Source organism: Muntiacus reevesi, chromosome 13 (genome assembly GCF_963930625.1).
Source record: "Muntiacus reevesi chromosome 13, mMunRee1.1, whole genome shotgun sequence".
NCBI lineage: Eukaryota > Metazoa > Chordata > Mammalia > Artiodactyla > Cervidae > Muntiacus > Muntiacus reevesi.
Genome location: NC_089261.1, coordinates 60,806,911 through 60,820,300, shown reverse-complemented (window position 1 = coordinate 60,820,300; position 13,390 = coordinate 60,806,911). Strand labels below are relative to the sequence as shown.

The window sequence follows — 13,390 nt, the reverse complement described above, 5'->3', positions numbered from 1 at the left end:
CCGTGTTTATAGGGATTTGGCTGCACTGAAATCACTCGCTTTCCCCGCACGGTTAAAACAAGGAAATTCAAATCGAGTGGGAACGTGATCCTCTTGCTTGCTGGCAGCGAACGCTGCGGCTGCTGTGTTGAAAGGTAACTCGGGAGACTGACGAGAGGGGCGGGGAAGGAACCTCGGGGGTCGGGAGAAGCCCACTGAGGGTCCCTCCGTGCGCGCGGACGCTGTGGGCGGTGCCTGGGTCAGGGCTGCCGCTCACCTGGCGCTGCAGGTGGAGAGCATCAGGGAGGACACCTTGACTGGCTTTCTAAAAACCGACTTCTTCAGCGTCCCCAGACTTTTCGCGTCTTTCCAGACATCCTGGGGAAGACCAGGAGGAGAGCCAGGTGGGCGTGAGCAAGTTTGGGGTAGTGGAGCGAGGGGAGTGGGGGGCAGCGTGTCGTGGGACCTAGTGGCGTAGTCGCTGCCCTGCACCCCGAGCGGCCTCCGCTTCTGCGGCTTTAAGGGAGCTGCCGAGTCCAGGCTGTGTCGCAGCAACTTTGTATCAGTCATGTCGTCCTCCTGATGACTGACAGCCTGGATTGTCCAATGAGAAGCCCGCCTGACCCGTGCAGCGTGGAGCCTTGCTTCCCCCCGGGCCAATGGAAAGGGCCCAAGGGGGCGGGATAGCAACCTGAACTTTTTATCTGGACATGTGACCCGCTTTTAAAAGGGCCGGCCCCGAAGCTGGCCCACTCCCCCTCCGGGCTTTCGCCCGCCCTCTCCGTCTCTCTCCCTCCCAGCTTCGCCCGCCCTAGCCCTAGCCCTGCCCCTGCCCCCTCCTCTCCACCCCTCCGCGCCCGGGGTGTCATTGGACGGGTGAGACGCAAGCCAACTTCAGGCTGCTCCGAGGAAACCCGTGCAGTCACCTGGGTGCAAGAGCATTGCTGCCTCGGGCTCTCCCGCTGCAGGGAGAGCTGCACTCGCTGGCCTGGATGTGGTTGGATTTAGGGGGGCTCCGCAGCAGGGGTGTCGTGGCGTTGGCGAGCGCTGCAACAGGTAGACGCCGAGAGACGGACCCCGGCCGAGGCAGGTGTGTAGGGGTGCGCGGCTGGGCGCCGCTTGCCCGGCTCTGCGTGTGGCCGCGGCGCGGGAGCGTGCACTTTGCAGGCAGAAGTGGCTGCGTAATCCGGAGGCACTGTCAGTAGGGTGCTGTGTGCTTGTTGTTTTGTTTTGGTTTTCCACTTTCCCCCCTTTGGCCGCCAGAGGACTATTTTGGGAAAGTTTGGCCACTTTGGATGAATGCCCTCTAACGAGCAGCTTTCTACCGCCTTTGGCAGTGGGAGGTCTGTCACCCTTCTCTTTCCCCAAAGATGAATTTCGGATCGTTTGTCTTGTACAGTTTTTAAAGGACGTTTGAATAATATTTCTTTCCTCTATAAATTGCGGAAGCTCCCAAATCTCAGCCAGAGGTGTAGCGGAAAAAAGGGCAGTTGAAGGAGATACAAATCCCGACAGATTCTGTAGGAAAGGGGCTCTGGAAATTCGTGCATTTCCCGTGCCTTAGGATTCACGAAACTCCTGGAAGAGATTATGCTTTCTGTGGCATCAGTTCGAATTCTAAAGGCAGGAGAGAAAGGATGAAGCTTCTTTTGGTGACATCCGTGCCCTGCTACTGAATTTAGGTGCTCAGCTTTTCCTAGTGAGTTTTAGACGACCAGGTTTAAATCATAATGGTTTATGGCACCAAAAGGTTTAAGTATTTATTGTAACATAGAAGTTAGGAAAACTTTGATACCTGACAAGTTTGGAAACCACTGAATTTCAAATGCAGTAAATTGCATTTTAATATTTGAATTGGCATTTCTCTAGGTGCTGTTATTGATGATATTTACATAGTAATGCTAACAGCATTCTCCACCTGTGAAGTTCTGGGAAGTTTTCATTTTAGATTTGACTTCATGACAGGCTATCATGGAAATGCTTGAGGAAAGAAGTTTTTTAAAATATTAAAAGGGGAGCTTTTTCCTTTAAGGGAGAAATAGTTTAGTTTGGGGCTTTGGAACGATCAGGTGGCTCAGTGAATTAGGTGAGTGAATAGAAATCAGGTGTGTTCAGTTCTAACTGGTTCTCTGGCTCTCTTAGGTGACCTTGGGCTGATTTCTATCATTTATCTCATCTGTTAAAACAAGGAACATGGTTATAGTTAAGTAATGGGGATGACAGCAAAAGAGTTACAAACAGTGAACTTTTACAACTATGCAACCAATACAAATTATAAAATTCTTAAGATTCTATCTTGAGGATGTAATATTATAGTCAGATAACTATAGAAAATGATGCATTTGAAATGGAACTGTGTTTGGGAGGTTGTAAAAGTGAAAGTATTTTCAGATAAAATATAAATTTGCAAGATTCTTTGTTAATATTCCTGAAACAAACAAAAAAACTACTTCCTTATAGGAAACGGCAATTTAACAGAGTCTGTAAAATATAAAAATTTAAAGTCAGGTTTTCCCTTTGCAAAAATAGTGTTTAAGAGCATATGTATGACAAGGTAGAACTGTCAATATTTTTCCTTACTTTCCCTATGTGAAAGTTCCTTCATTTTAAGAGGGGAGACATTTGCCTGAAAATTAAGGGATCTTAATGGTTTTTTGTCTTTGCCCCAAGGGGAGTATATGTTATAGTTTCCATTGTAAGGGAGACAAGCCTGATTTTATATGAGTAGATTTGTATATCATTAACTGTTTAATCTTATACTTTAGTAGCAAAAACCTTACCTTTACCCTCTAGTTATTAAGTTCTATGAGGATCATATTCATCAACTAATATTTTCAGTATTCACTAGTGATTGACTGAAAATCTGCTCAAGCCATGGTCCGTATGCCAGTTTCAAAAAGACAACCTGGATTTCCTGGACGACATGGGAAATAACTTCCTAACTGATCCATTTGTTTTATAGAGAAGATCTTTTAATATAGGACAGAATAGCATGGAAACTTACACACTACCATATGTAACATAGATAGTGGAAATTTGCTGTGTGCCTTAGGGAACTCAAACCAGGGCTTGTGACAACCTAGAGGAGTGGGATGGAGTGGAAGGCGAGAGGAAAGTTCAGGAGGGAGGGGATATATGTATACTTATGGCTGATTCATGTTGATGTATGGCAGAAACCAACACAATATTGTAAAGCACTTATCTTTCAATTAAAAATAAATACTTTTTTTACAAAAAAGAAAGGAAAAGATAATAGGGAGAATTCAGCATAAAATATTTCAATAATCATATTTTAAAAAAAAAAAGCCTGATCCTTAAAAATACTTCCAGTGGAAGCCATGCAGGTGCTAGACATCTTCCATTCTTTCCTGTTGGTTGCCAACCTTTATATTCTTTGTTGAGAGGTATATTAGGTTGACAGATCAAAATGTCTTAAAGCTAATGTAGATTTCAGCAAAGCCTGTGCAAATTCTCTAATGATAGCCTTGTCAATAATGTGGTGAAATGCAGGCTGGTTTGTGTTATTGTCAAGAGAGTTCAGGGCTAGCCAAACAGGACTTGGAAAGTTGTGATCAGCTGCATGATGTTAGCTGATAAGGCACTTCCTTGTAGAGTGCTTTAAGATGGTTCTTGCCTGTCTGCGCTCACGTAAATGTTCTCTTCAAATCTTCATATATCCTTATGTATCTAAGACACGGCTCCTGGTTTGAGGCACAGTGATGAAAAGTGTCCCTCAGCATATTAGTAGGTGTTGTGTGGGGGAAAAAAAAGGTGCAGTGGCCAAATTATTTAGGGAACTCTGAATTAAAAAGGAAACAGGTTTCTGTACCTTAGAACTTCCAAGAGTTTTAGCATGTGAATTTCCACTGTGAAGCCTCAAAAAAGGCAGTGAGTGATCATCCTTTCCTAAAGACAGTTTGGAGAAAGAATTTTTGGAGTGAAGTCTGGATGACGATGATCCTTCAGACTCAAGGCAGATGGTCCTGTTATCTGGGAGACTGTACGTGTGGTAGTGGGGAGGGGTGAACTCGAACTCGTGGAGACCTTTGGTAAGGGTGCCAAGGCAGGGGTGATTTCTGGGCATTTGAATAGATGGTGGTGCAATTCACCAAGAAAGGGAATGTGGGTTTAGGAATAAGATTGGGGTGTGGGGGGATAATACACAGAAGGTGCTCAGTTTTAAACAGGAGTAGACATATTTCTTGTGGTTTGATGAATTTGGGACTGAAGTATCTATCTATACCTTATCTATACTGTTCCAGTTTGGTATGGGGAAGGCTGAATATTCTGAGAAGTAGAAGCAGCACATATTTACTGGTATTTTTCAACCCATGGCTATCACTAAATGGTTTTTCAGTAAGGTACAAAAGGCCAGTATTAGCTGTTTTGGTCCCGTTTCACTATATTCAGTTCTTGGCTTTCATCCACAGTAATTTTTCCTGCTGAAATTATCAGACTACCTCTTCAACTTCATAACTTGGCTTACTTTCCACTGTTTTGTGATTAGGAATTTATAGAATAATGTTCTTTAAGTAAAAGCATGCTAAATAATTGGGAGATTTTAATGTTCATAAATTACTGGGTATTGATTATTTTATAATAGTTTAACATTTTTTTATTTGCACTATACTATTATCTTGGGATGCAGTGGTAAAGTTGATAAAGTTTCCTCCTTCTGGGAATTTAAAAGTTTAGTATAGAATACAGAAAAGTAAGAAGTAATTATGATCTTCAGACAATTTGGGCATTAAATTTTGCCAGAGAGCCCTGTGATATCTGATGCTAATTTATTTAGTAGAGTCATTATATTATTTTTTCCATTTTAATAGAATTTCTGGAGCAAAAAGTCTTCCTAGTCTCTTTTTAATGAGAAGAAGGTAGGGTGAATGAATATCGTGAGTGGGAGAAGGGGGGAAAGGACTGAGAAGTCTAAAGTAATATCTGTGTTCAGCACTGCAGAAACTGCAGCTTTTAGGTCAGGACCTTTATTTGGGTCAGAGATTGTTTATACACCTGAAAGGATTCGAAAAATGCATACTTAAAAGATTTTAAGAGTTCTATGCATGAAAAGGCACAAATGAAATTTTATTGAGGGAATTAATTTTCTTTGAGAGATGTTTCTTTAGAGTGGTGCTTCTCAAGCCAGGGGTGATTTTGCACCCCCCCCACACACACCCCCTAGGGGCTTTTGGCAAGTCTGGAGGCATTTGGGGCTGTCACAGCGGGGCAGGAGGAATGCTCCTGACATCTAGTGGGTAGGGGTCAGGGATACGGCTGGACATCTTACAGTACACAGGAGAGATCTCAGCAAAGCATTATCAGGCCCCCAGCAGTGCCATGGTTGAGAGACCTTGGTGTAGACATCTGGGATCAAATTTCAGCTCTGCTGTGTGGCTTCTACCTCGGTTTTCCCGGCTGTATCCTTTGGGACAGTACCTCTGCCAATCTTGTAGGGTAATTTATAAGGTTACGTACATTAATATCTGTGAAAGGCTTGTAATAAGTCATTGAACCATATCATGCATAAGAATTATATAAACACAGCCTGTTATGATTATCTATGGAATAAATTTATAGAGCGAGCCAGTAGATAAGACAGTATGTCTAAAACAATCCTGGGGACTCCTTGAGGATGGGAATTGGGCCTGTTTTGTTTTTCACTGTAGATTCAGTGGCTAATTGTAGACCCAGGATGCAACACACACTTGCCGAATATTTGTTGAATGAATGAACACATAAATTGTCAGGACCCATCTCAGACTTTTACCATTAACTGTTGAGAATGAATCTGGCTGTCTGGAGTCTTTTCAGTAGAGCTACCACTAGGTCAGGCCGCATGTCAGAGTCCTTGCCAGGACTGAAATACAGACTAGAGTCCTGACATCTCAACTTGTCATTCAGCCTCTGAGTTATGGACTAGCTTAATTAATCAGGATATATGACTCTTCACTGTTCAGAATTGACATTAAATTATCTTCACCAAAATCTATTTGACGAAAATCTTAGTGTTTTGAAAATAATCCTCAAGTTATCTGGCCTCTGATCATTCAGGGGATGACTTTACATTGGGAAATGGTAATGTTAATTACATTTCCTCATTGTTTTTTAATCAAGTCACATAGTAGCTATGGAAAGCAGCTTCCATATTCTGGAAAGACTCCAAAGACTTTGGCATTAGATTTAGTTTTAAACCTGACTTTGTCACTTACTGTGTCTTTGACCTTGGGCAAGTGGCCCACTTGGTTAAACCCTCAGTTTCCTCTCTGGCTGCATCAGGAGTCCCCAGGATTACTTTGCATATTAAATAAGCTAACATTTATAAATATTCTTCATAAACTCTACAGGTTATATTATAGCAAAGATGTTTTACATGTAAAATTTCCTCCAAACTCCAAAGGCTGTAGTATAGCAAAGATGTTACTTAGATGCAAAATAGTTTTATTGCTTGCTCTATTATAGCAAAGATATTGCTTTTATTTAGATGGGAAATAGTTTTATTGCTTCTTATATTCTGGCTTCTGGACAAATTATAGTCAGGACTCTGTTGTATCAGCACCTATACTCAAGGTAATAACTTGAGTATAACTGGAAGTATTGCTTATCATCAGTAGAATATGTACTTATAGCTCAGTCAGTACAATTTCAGAATGTCTTTTAGAGCAACCTTACTATCCACGACTCTAATTCGATTTTTTTTTATACAAATTTTTATGTTAGCTATGGAGACCAAAGGCTACCACAGTCTCCCTGAAGGTCTCGAAATGGAAAGACGGTGGGGTCAAATTTCTCAGCCTGCAGAGCGTCCTGCCCTGGGACCTGTACCCGCGGAGCAGCCTGATGAGAGTAACTACATGGAGATCGTCAACGTGAGCTGTGTCTCTGGTGCTATTCCAAACAGCAGTACTCCAGGAAGCAGCAAAGAGAAACACGAACTACTCCCTTGCCTCCAGCAAGACAACAGTCGGTCCGGGATTTTGCCATCTGATATAAAAACCGAGCTGGAATCAAAAGAACTTTCGGCCACGGTGGCCGAGTCCATGGGCTTGTACATGGATTCCGTGAGAGAGGCCGACTATGCCTATGATCAGCAGAACCCCCAGGGAGGCGGGAGTCCAGCAAAGATGTATCAGAACGTCGAACAGCTTGTGAAATTTTACAGAGAGAATGGCCACCGTCCTTCCACGCTGGGGGGTGCGAGCAGGCCCTTGCGGTCCTTCCTGCCCGACTCTGGGGGCTCTGTTAATGGGGGGGTCACGCGCAACGTGGTGAAGAGCCCCATCCTGGGGCACGAGAAGGGCCCGGCGGTTTGCAGCCCTCTGACCCTGTCATCCTCGGGTTGCAGCCCCGCCAGCATCAGCTGTGTGTCCTCCACTTCAGCCAGCTTCGGCGGTTTCCCCGTGCACAGCCCCATCGCCCAGGGCACCCCTCTGCCATGTTCCCCCAATGTGGAGACGCGGGGCTCCAGGTCTCACAGCCCAGCGCATGCCAGCAACGTGGGCTCACCGCTCTCCAGCCCGTTGAGTAGCATGAAATCCCCGATTTCCAGCCCCCCGAGTCACTGCAGTGTGAAGTCTCCCGTCTCCAGTCCTAGTAACGTCACTCTGCGATCCTGCGTATCCAGCCCTGCAAACATCAACAACTCAAGGTGCTCCGTTTCCAGCCCTTCCAACACAAACAACAGATCCACCCTGTCCAGCCCAGCCGCTAGTACTGTGGGGTCTATCTGTAGCCCCGGAAGCACCGCCTTCAGCTACACCGCTTCGGGCACCCCGGTGGGGTCCAGCGCAGCCCGAGATGTGGTTCCCAGTCCAGACACCCAGGAGAAAGGTGCTCAAGAGGTCCCCTTTCCTAAGACTGAGGAGACAGAGAATGCCATCTCCCATGGTGTGGCTGGCCAGCTTAACATCATCCAGTACATAAAGCCAGAGCCAGACGGAGCCTTCAGCAGCTCATGTCTGGGAGGAAACAGCAAAATAAATTCTGATTCCCCCTTCTCAGTACCAATAAAACAAGAGTCAACCAAGCATTCATGTTCCGGCACCTCTTTTAAAGGGAATCCAGCGATCAACCCCTTTCCATTCATGGATGGCTCATACTTTTCCTTTATGGATGATAAAGACTATTATTCTCTATCAGGAATTTTAGGACCACCTGTGCCGGGCTTCGATGGTAACTGTGAAGGCAGCGGGTTCCCCATGGGGATAAAACAAGAACCGGATGATGGGAGCTTCTACCCAGAGGCCAGCATCCCTCCATCTGCCATCGTTGGCGTGAATTCAGGTGGACAGTCCTTTCACTATAGGATTGGTGCTCAAGGTACAATATCTTTATCACGATCAGCTAGAGACCAATCTTTCCAACACCTGAGTTCCTTCCCTCCGGTCAATACCTTGGTGGAGTCATGGAAATCACACAGTGACCTGTCATCGAGAAGAAGTGATGGATATCCGGTCCTAGAATACATTCCAGAAAACGTATCAAGGTAAGTCGGCCTTTTTCTCCAGTTTTGGAAAACCATGGCTGTGTAAAATGCTGAAGGTTAACGTTATCTTTGCTGTTGATAAATTAAAACACATTTCACTGTCCTGTTTGATTGTTTCCTTTTCAGCATGGTCATTCTACGCTTACCCTTTTGCTTGTTGGTATGTTTGAAATCTCTTATTGTTGAGTCGCTAAGTTGTATCTGATTTTCTGTGACCCCATGGACTGCAGCACTCCAGGCTTCCCTGTCCTTCATTATAGAGAAACCAAAAATTTTGAGTCTCAAATGTTTACATCGATTTGGAAGGAGCACATGTACGCGTTATACATAGGTATTCTTCCCCTTCTGCGTTGTCGCTGGTAGGTGTTTAAGATAAGTTTGTTTCCTAATGCCTGTGTACTTTAGCAACTAGTGCTAGGGTTTTTTTTTTTTTTTCTTTAGCTGTATACTGGTTCACTAACATTGCTTTAAATTGTTTTCTTTGTGGTCATAGTCTTTTTTTTCTCCTGAGTTTTCTTTATTAATCACTTCATTGGTTGTGAAAAATGAAATAAAACTCCAAATCTGTTACCCACAAGCTCCCCACCCTTTTCATCTTTTTCTAGATTGGTTAATCGTATGTAAGTCGTGGTCTTCAGCACAAATACATCATTTCCTTAACTCTGGAGGGCTTTTTAAAGACTCAGCACATCTAAAATTACTAAGTGGCCCGTTTTGCTTTCCTACTCTTTGGAAGTGAAGTATGTCACTGCAGTTTCAGATTGGTATATTTATAACTTTTAAGATCTGCAAGGAGACATACTTTACTTACTGTAAAATATCTCTTGGCTTTCCTTCTTGTAGATAGCATATTGTATATATTTAGAAAAAACAAGGAAGAGGTTTCAGATACGACTGTAAAGGGTGGTTCTAAGTAATACAGTGAATACTTGTGTTGGACTTTGCTTCAGTACTGTTTTTATTACCTAGATGTGGTCAATGATCCCTTTATTGAACATATAAAGAATAGATTTCCTAGATATAGTTCACAGTGGCTTCTAGGAAGATGTGGCTATTTTCCTTAAAAACTTGTTTGGTGGTGAAAATGTCCATTCCCATCAACAAAACGTAAGATTAGTGTGTATTCTGTGTTCCTTCTCCTTTTGTTTTTTACTGAAGCAAAAGCAAAAACTTTTCATTTGTGCTTTCTTTTCCTCTTCATTGACTCATACCTCACTCCCCTTGCTTTTATGGAAGCTCACATTCCATAAAGGAGACTTACATCTTCTTACAGTTCTCAGTAGCATGACTAGTTAATCCTACGCTAACACTGTTGCCCTCTCCTAAATTCTAAACTCTTTGCACAAATGCTGAAATGCCATAGCTTTCGTCAGAACCAAGCTCAGCAGGTGCTCTGCTTTACTTTCTGAGAAGGATGGTCTGCACACAATGTAGGTATTTTTGTTGAGTGATGCTTGTAGTGGGTTGGTTGGAGGGAGTTTGGCCTGGTGGTTAAGAGCATGGCTACCCTGGTTGAAATACCCAGCTCTGCCCCTAAACTGCTTTGTGACCCCATGCACATGTCTTCACCTCTCTGTCCTTCAGTCTTCTCATCTGTAAAGAGGGAATTCGGTAGTACCCATCTCAAGGGTAGTCAAGACAATGAGTTAAATTATGAGAAGCCCTTTGACCATCATCTGGAATACAGTATGCATTGTGGAGTATTATATACCTTTCAGCAATTGCTCTTAGCATTTCATGGGATTGCTCATAAACTTTAGTTTCTATTTCTTTTTTTTTTTTTTTTTTCCTTTTTTTTAAAATTTTTTTTAAATTTTTCAGTGGGTTTTGTCATACATTGATGTGAATCAGCCATAGAGTTACATGAATTCCCCATCCCGGTCTCCCATCCCACCTCCCTCTCCACCCGATTCCTCTGGATCTTCCCAGCCCAACAGGCCCGAGCACTTGACTCATGCCTCCCACCTGGGCTGGTGGTCTGTGTCACCACAGATAATATACATGCTGTATTTCTTTTAGTGTTCTCTTTTGTGCATTCGATGAAATTCCATACAGTCTTTTAAAGAAATGTACAAAGTGTAAGGAAATAGTTGTTGATAAAAGTCCTGTGATTAATTTCTACTTTTTTATGGCTAGGCACTCTACATTTCTATTTGTGCTCTTTTAGTTTTGAAGCCCATTGCTTTGGGTAATGATATTTCTGGTAGAAACACTAGACAGATGCTGGCTAAAATCATTAATGCTCTTCTGTTTGTTCTGTGTCCTATTTATACTGTTTTGTCATTTCCAGACTCAACTCATGAGGCCCCTCTTGGCGGTCTCGGGACCCACAGCCTTACATATTCCTATGAATCGGTGACTTTGAGCCTCCTGTGCCTTTGTGGGAAGCTGGGGTGTTGTCTAGTGTCTTTCCTTGAGCATTCCAAAATTCTTAATAAGCTTGTTAACATAGCTAGAGGGGATTCATTTGTTTACATATATACTATTGTGTTAGTTAATGTTTTCCAAAAACTTTACTATCAAAGCTTTAATATTATTCAAAGGTTTAGATTACTGATCTAATTAGATTAGATTACTAATTCCTTACAGCTTTTCCTGGTAAATATTATCCACGTCTGTTTGTTTTGATCATTCTCAGAGGAAATACCAACTTTTTTTCCTGGATTTCAGTCTACATTTTATAATATTTAATTTAATCTCACCCAAGCTTCATTATTGGCTTCTTGTTTTGTGATCTTTGGACCAAAATCCAACTTTTCTGCCTACTTTATAATTTATGATGATGTTATCCCATTCCAGGTAATGTCAGATTAATGAATTAAAGATTGTAAAGGATCAAGGCAGTATGTAACTGCTTCAAGTTTCATAACATTCTTAGGTTGAACTCTGTTTTCTAGTAAATGTCAAAGTCTGGTCTGGGGTTTCTGAGCCCTTTCCCAGGAGGGCCACAAACTCAAAAATTGTGCATTGGTGGATGAACCATGCAAAACGGAAGATAGACCAATGGTTTTACTAAAATAGTGCATGAAAAGTTCACTGATAAGTTTCAGAGTCCATGTGGCAACTAAGCGTTAAGAGACCACTGTGTCTCTTTCCAGTGTACTGAAGGATCATGTCTCTACTGATCTGAGATGACCATTAAAATGCTTCTCCTTTTTTCAACAACATATCAGTGTGAAGCCAGATTTTCTTCATATCCTTGAACCAAAACACATCACCACACATTGACCGCAGAAGTAGATAAGAGAATCCGGCTGTCTTCTATTAAGTGAGACAATAGACTTGCAAAAATGTAAAACAGTACCACTCTTCTCACTGAAGTTTTTCATTCTGGGAAACACAAGTTTATTTTTTTTTTTCCACATATGCATGTTTGTGTTAACATGTGATGGCTTAGTTTAAGTGATTTAAAAGAAATATTCATTTTAATTTTGTAATAGGGTAAATATCGGTAGGTAGAATACACATAAACAAAAGATCTTGACCTCAACACATTTTCAAGAGTGGAAAGGCATCCTGAGACTCAGAAGTTGAGAACTATTGGTCTATCCTATGAAGCTTTGGTGGTTCATGCAGAAAGAGGATATTATGTGATTTGCCTTAGCTTAGTAAAATGTTATGCTGAAGAAGGGGTGCCTTGTCTGCTTGAGGACGGTGATTCTCATCCAAGTGAGAATCTCATCTCATTCAAGCTGATCGAAGGGAGTGATGGCCACAGAGGGCGTATCTGCTGCAGCCTGTGGACGTTCTGTGAGAGTGGTGAGCAGAGGGGCAGCTCTCAGACTGGCCAGCAGGTGGATTGTCTGAGGGCCACACAGGGAAGGGTAGGGTTGGCCATAAAGTCTGTCTGGGTTTTGTACCATCTTACAGGAAAAACCCAAACTAACATTTTGGTCATCCCAGTATATGATGACAAAAGTTGGCATAAAGCTATGCAGTGGACACTGGACCTGGTTTGGCCATACAGATGGAAGGTCCTCTGTGTACCTGGACACAAACAGAGCTGTGAGCTTCGAGTGAGTGGCAACATCTCTTAGCCTCAGTTTCTTCAGCTGAGAGAAAATAAGTTGACCGGGATGCTCCCCGAGGACTGCCAGCCACACTCCTGAGTGGCTGTATAGTTTCCTTGGAGTCATATATGTTAAGAATGAAAATAGAAAAATCCCTTCACATATTTACTAGTCTGATTTCAAGTTTATCTTAATCACAAGTTCAGCTCTGTAGTTTCCAGGATAGTTGAGGTAGAAAAATATCATTACCATTTATCATTTAAAAGTAAGGATGAGTAAGGGTGACCTATCATTTTGCTTGGAAAAGCCATTTTGTTTTATTTTCAAATCAGAGCTTTCCTTTCATAAAACTTGACACTTATATGATGAGTTTCTTGTTCTTTTAATTTTGCAGTATTCCTTTTGGAAATAGGGTTAGTCTGTTGACATAACACTGGGTGTTTATGGCGATGGTCATAGTCATAACACAGTGCTAACATTGACTTAAACGTTCGAATATAAAGTTCACTGTTTCAAAGGGCACGTTCTCGTAGGTTTCAAGACACGTAATCAGGAATTTATCTTAATATATACTGCAGTTTTTTTTCCATGATAGAAGGAAACAATTTAGTGATAACCTACAGTTGGTTTTCTTTTTTTCCCAGTGATCCCTGAAGTTTTTCAATACCCATCTTCCATAATAAGCTAAAAGCTTCAGAATTCAAAGAGTTTGTTACACAGATTGCCATGTCTTGTCTTCTGTAAATAAACTGTTGAGGTAGAAGTATCTTCATGTAATGCAAAGTATGAAAAATGATGGGTTTTGGAACGGAGAGATTGATTATTGGTGCTTATTTCTATAATAAATCCATTACAGAATAACTTAGGTCATTTGGAAATGAAAGCATGGAAACTTTCTTTCTCTTATTTGTCTCATAAC

The 13,390-nt window shown here is 42.2% G+C and overlaps 1 protein-coding gene across 1 annotated transcript in view; it reads left to right on the top strand.

Annotated features, from left to right (window-relative positions):
* Positions 1-822: 822 nt before the first annotated feature.
* NR3C2 (nuclear receptor subfamily 3 group C member 2) overlaps positions 823-13,390 on the top strand; it is a 415,953-nt gene continuing 403,385 nt past the window's right edge. The window contains exons 1-2 of the mRNA XM_065904635.1: positions 823-1,069; positions 6,697-8,461. Coding sequence (XP_065760707.1) covers positions 6,699-8,461 — 1,763 coding nt within the window. The 5' untranslated portion in view covers positions 823-1,069; positions 6,697-6,698. The remainder of the gene's footprint in view (positions 1,070-6,696; positions 8,462-13,390) is intronic.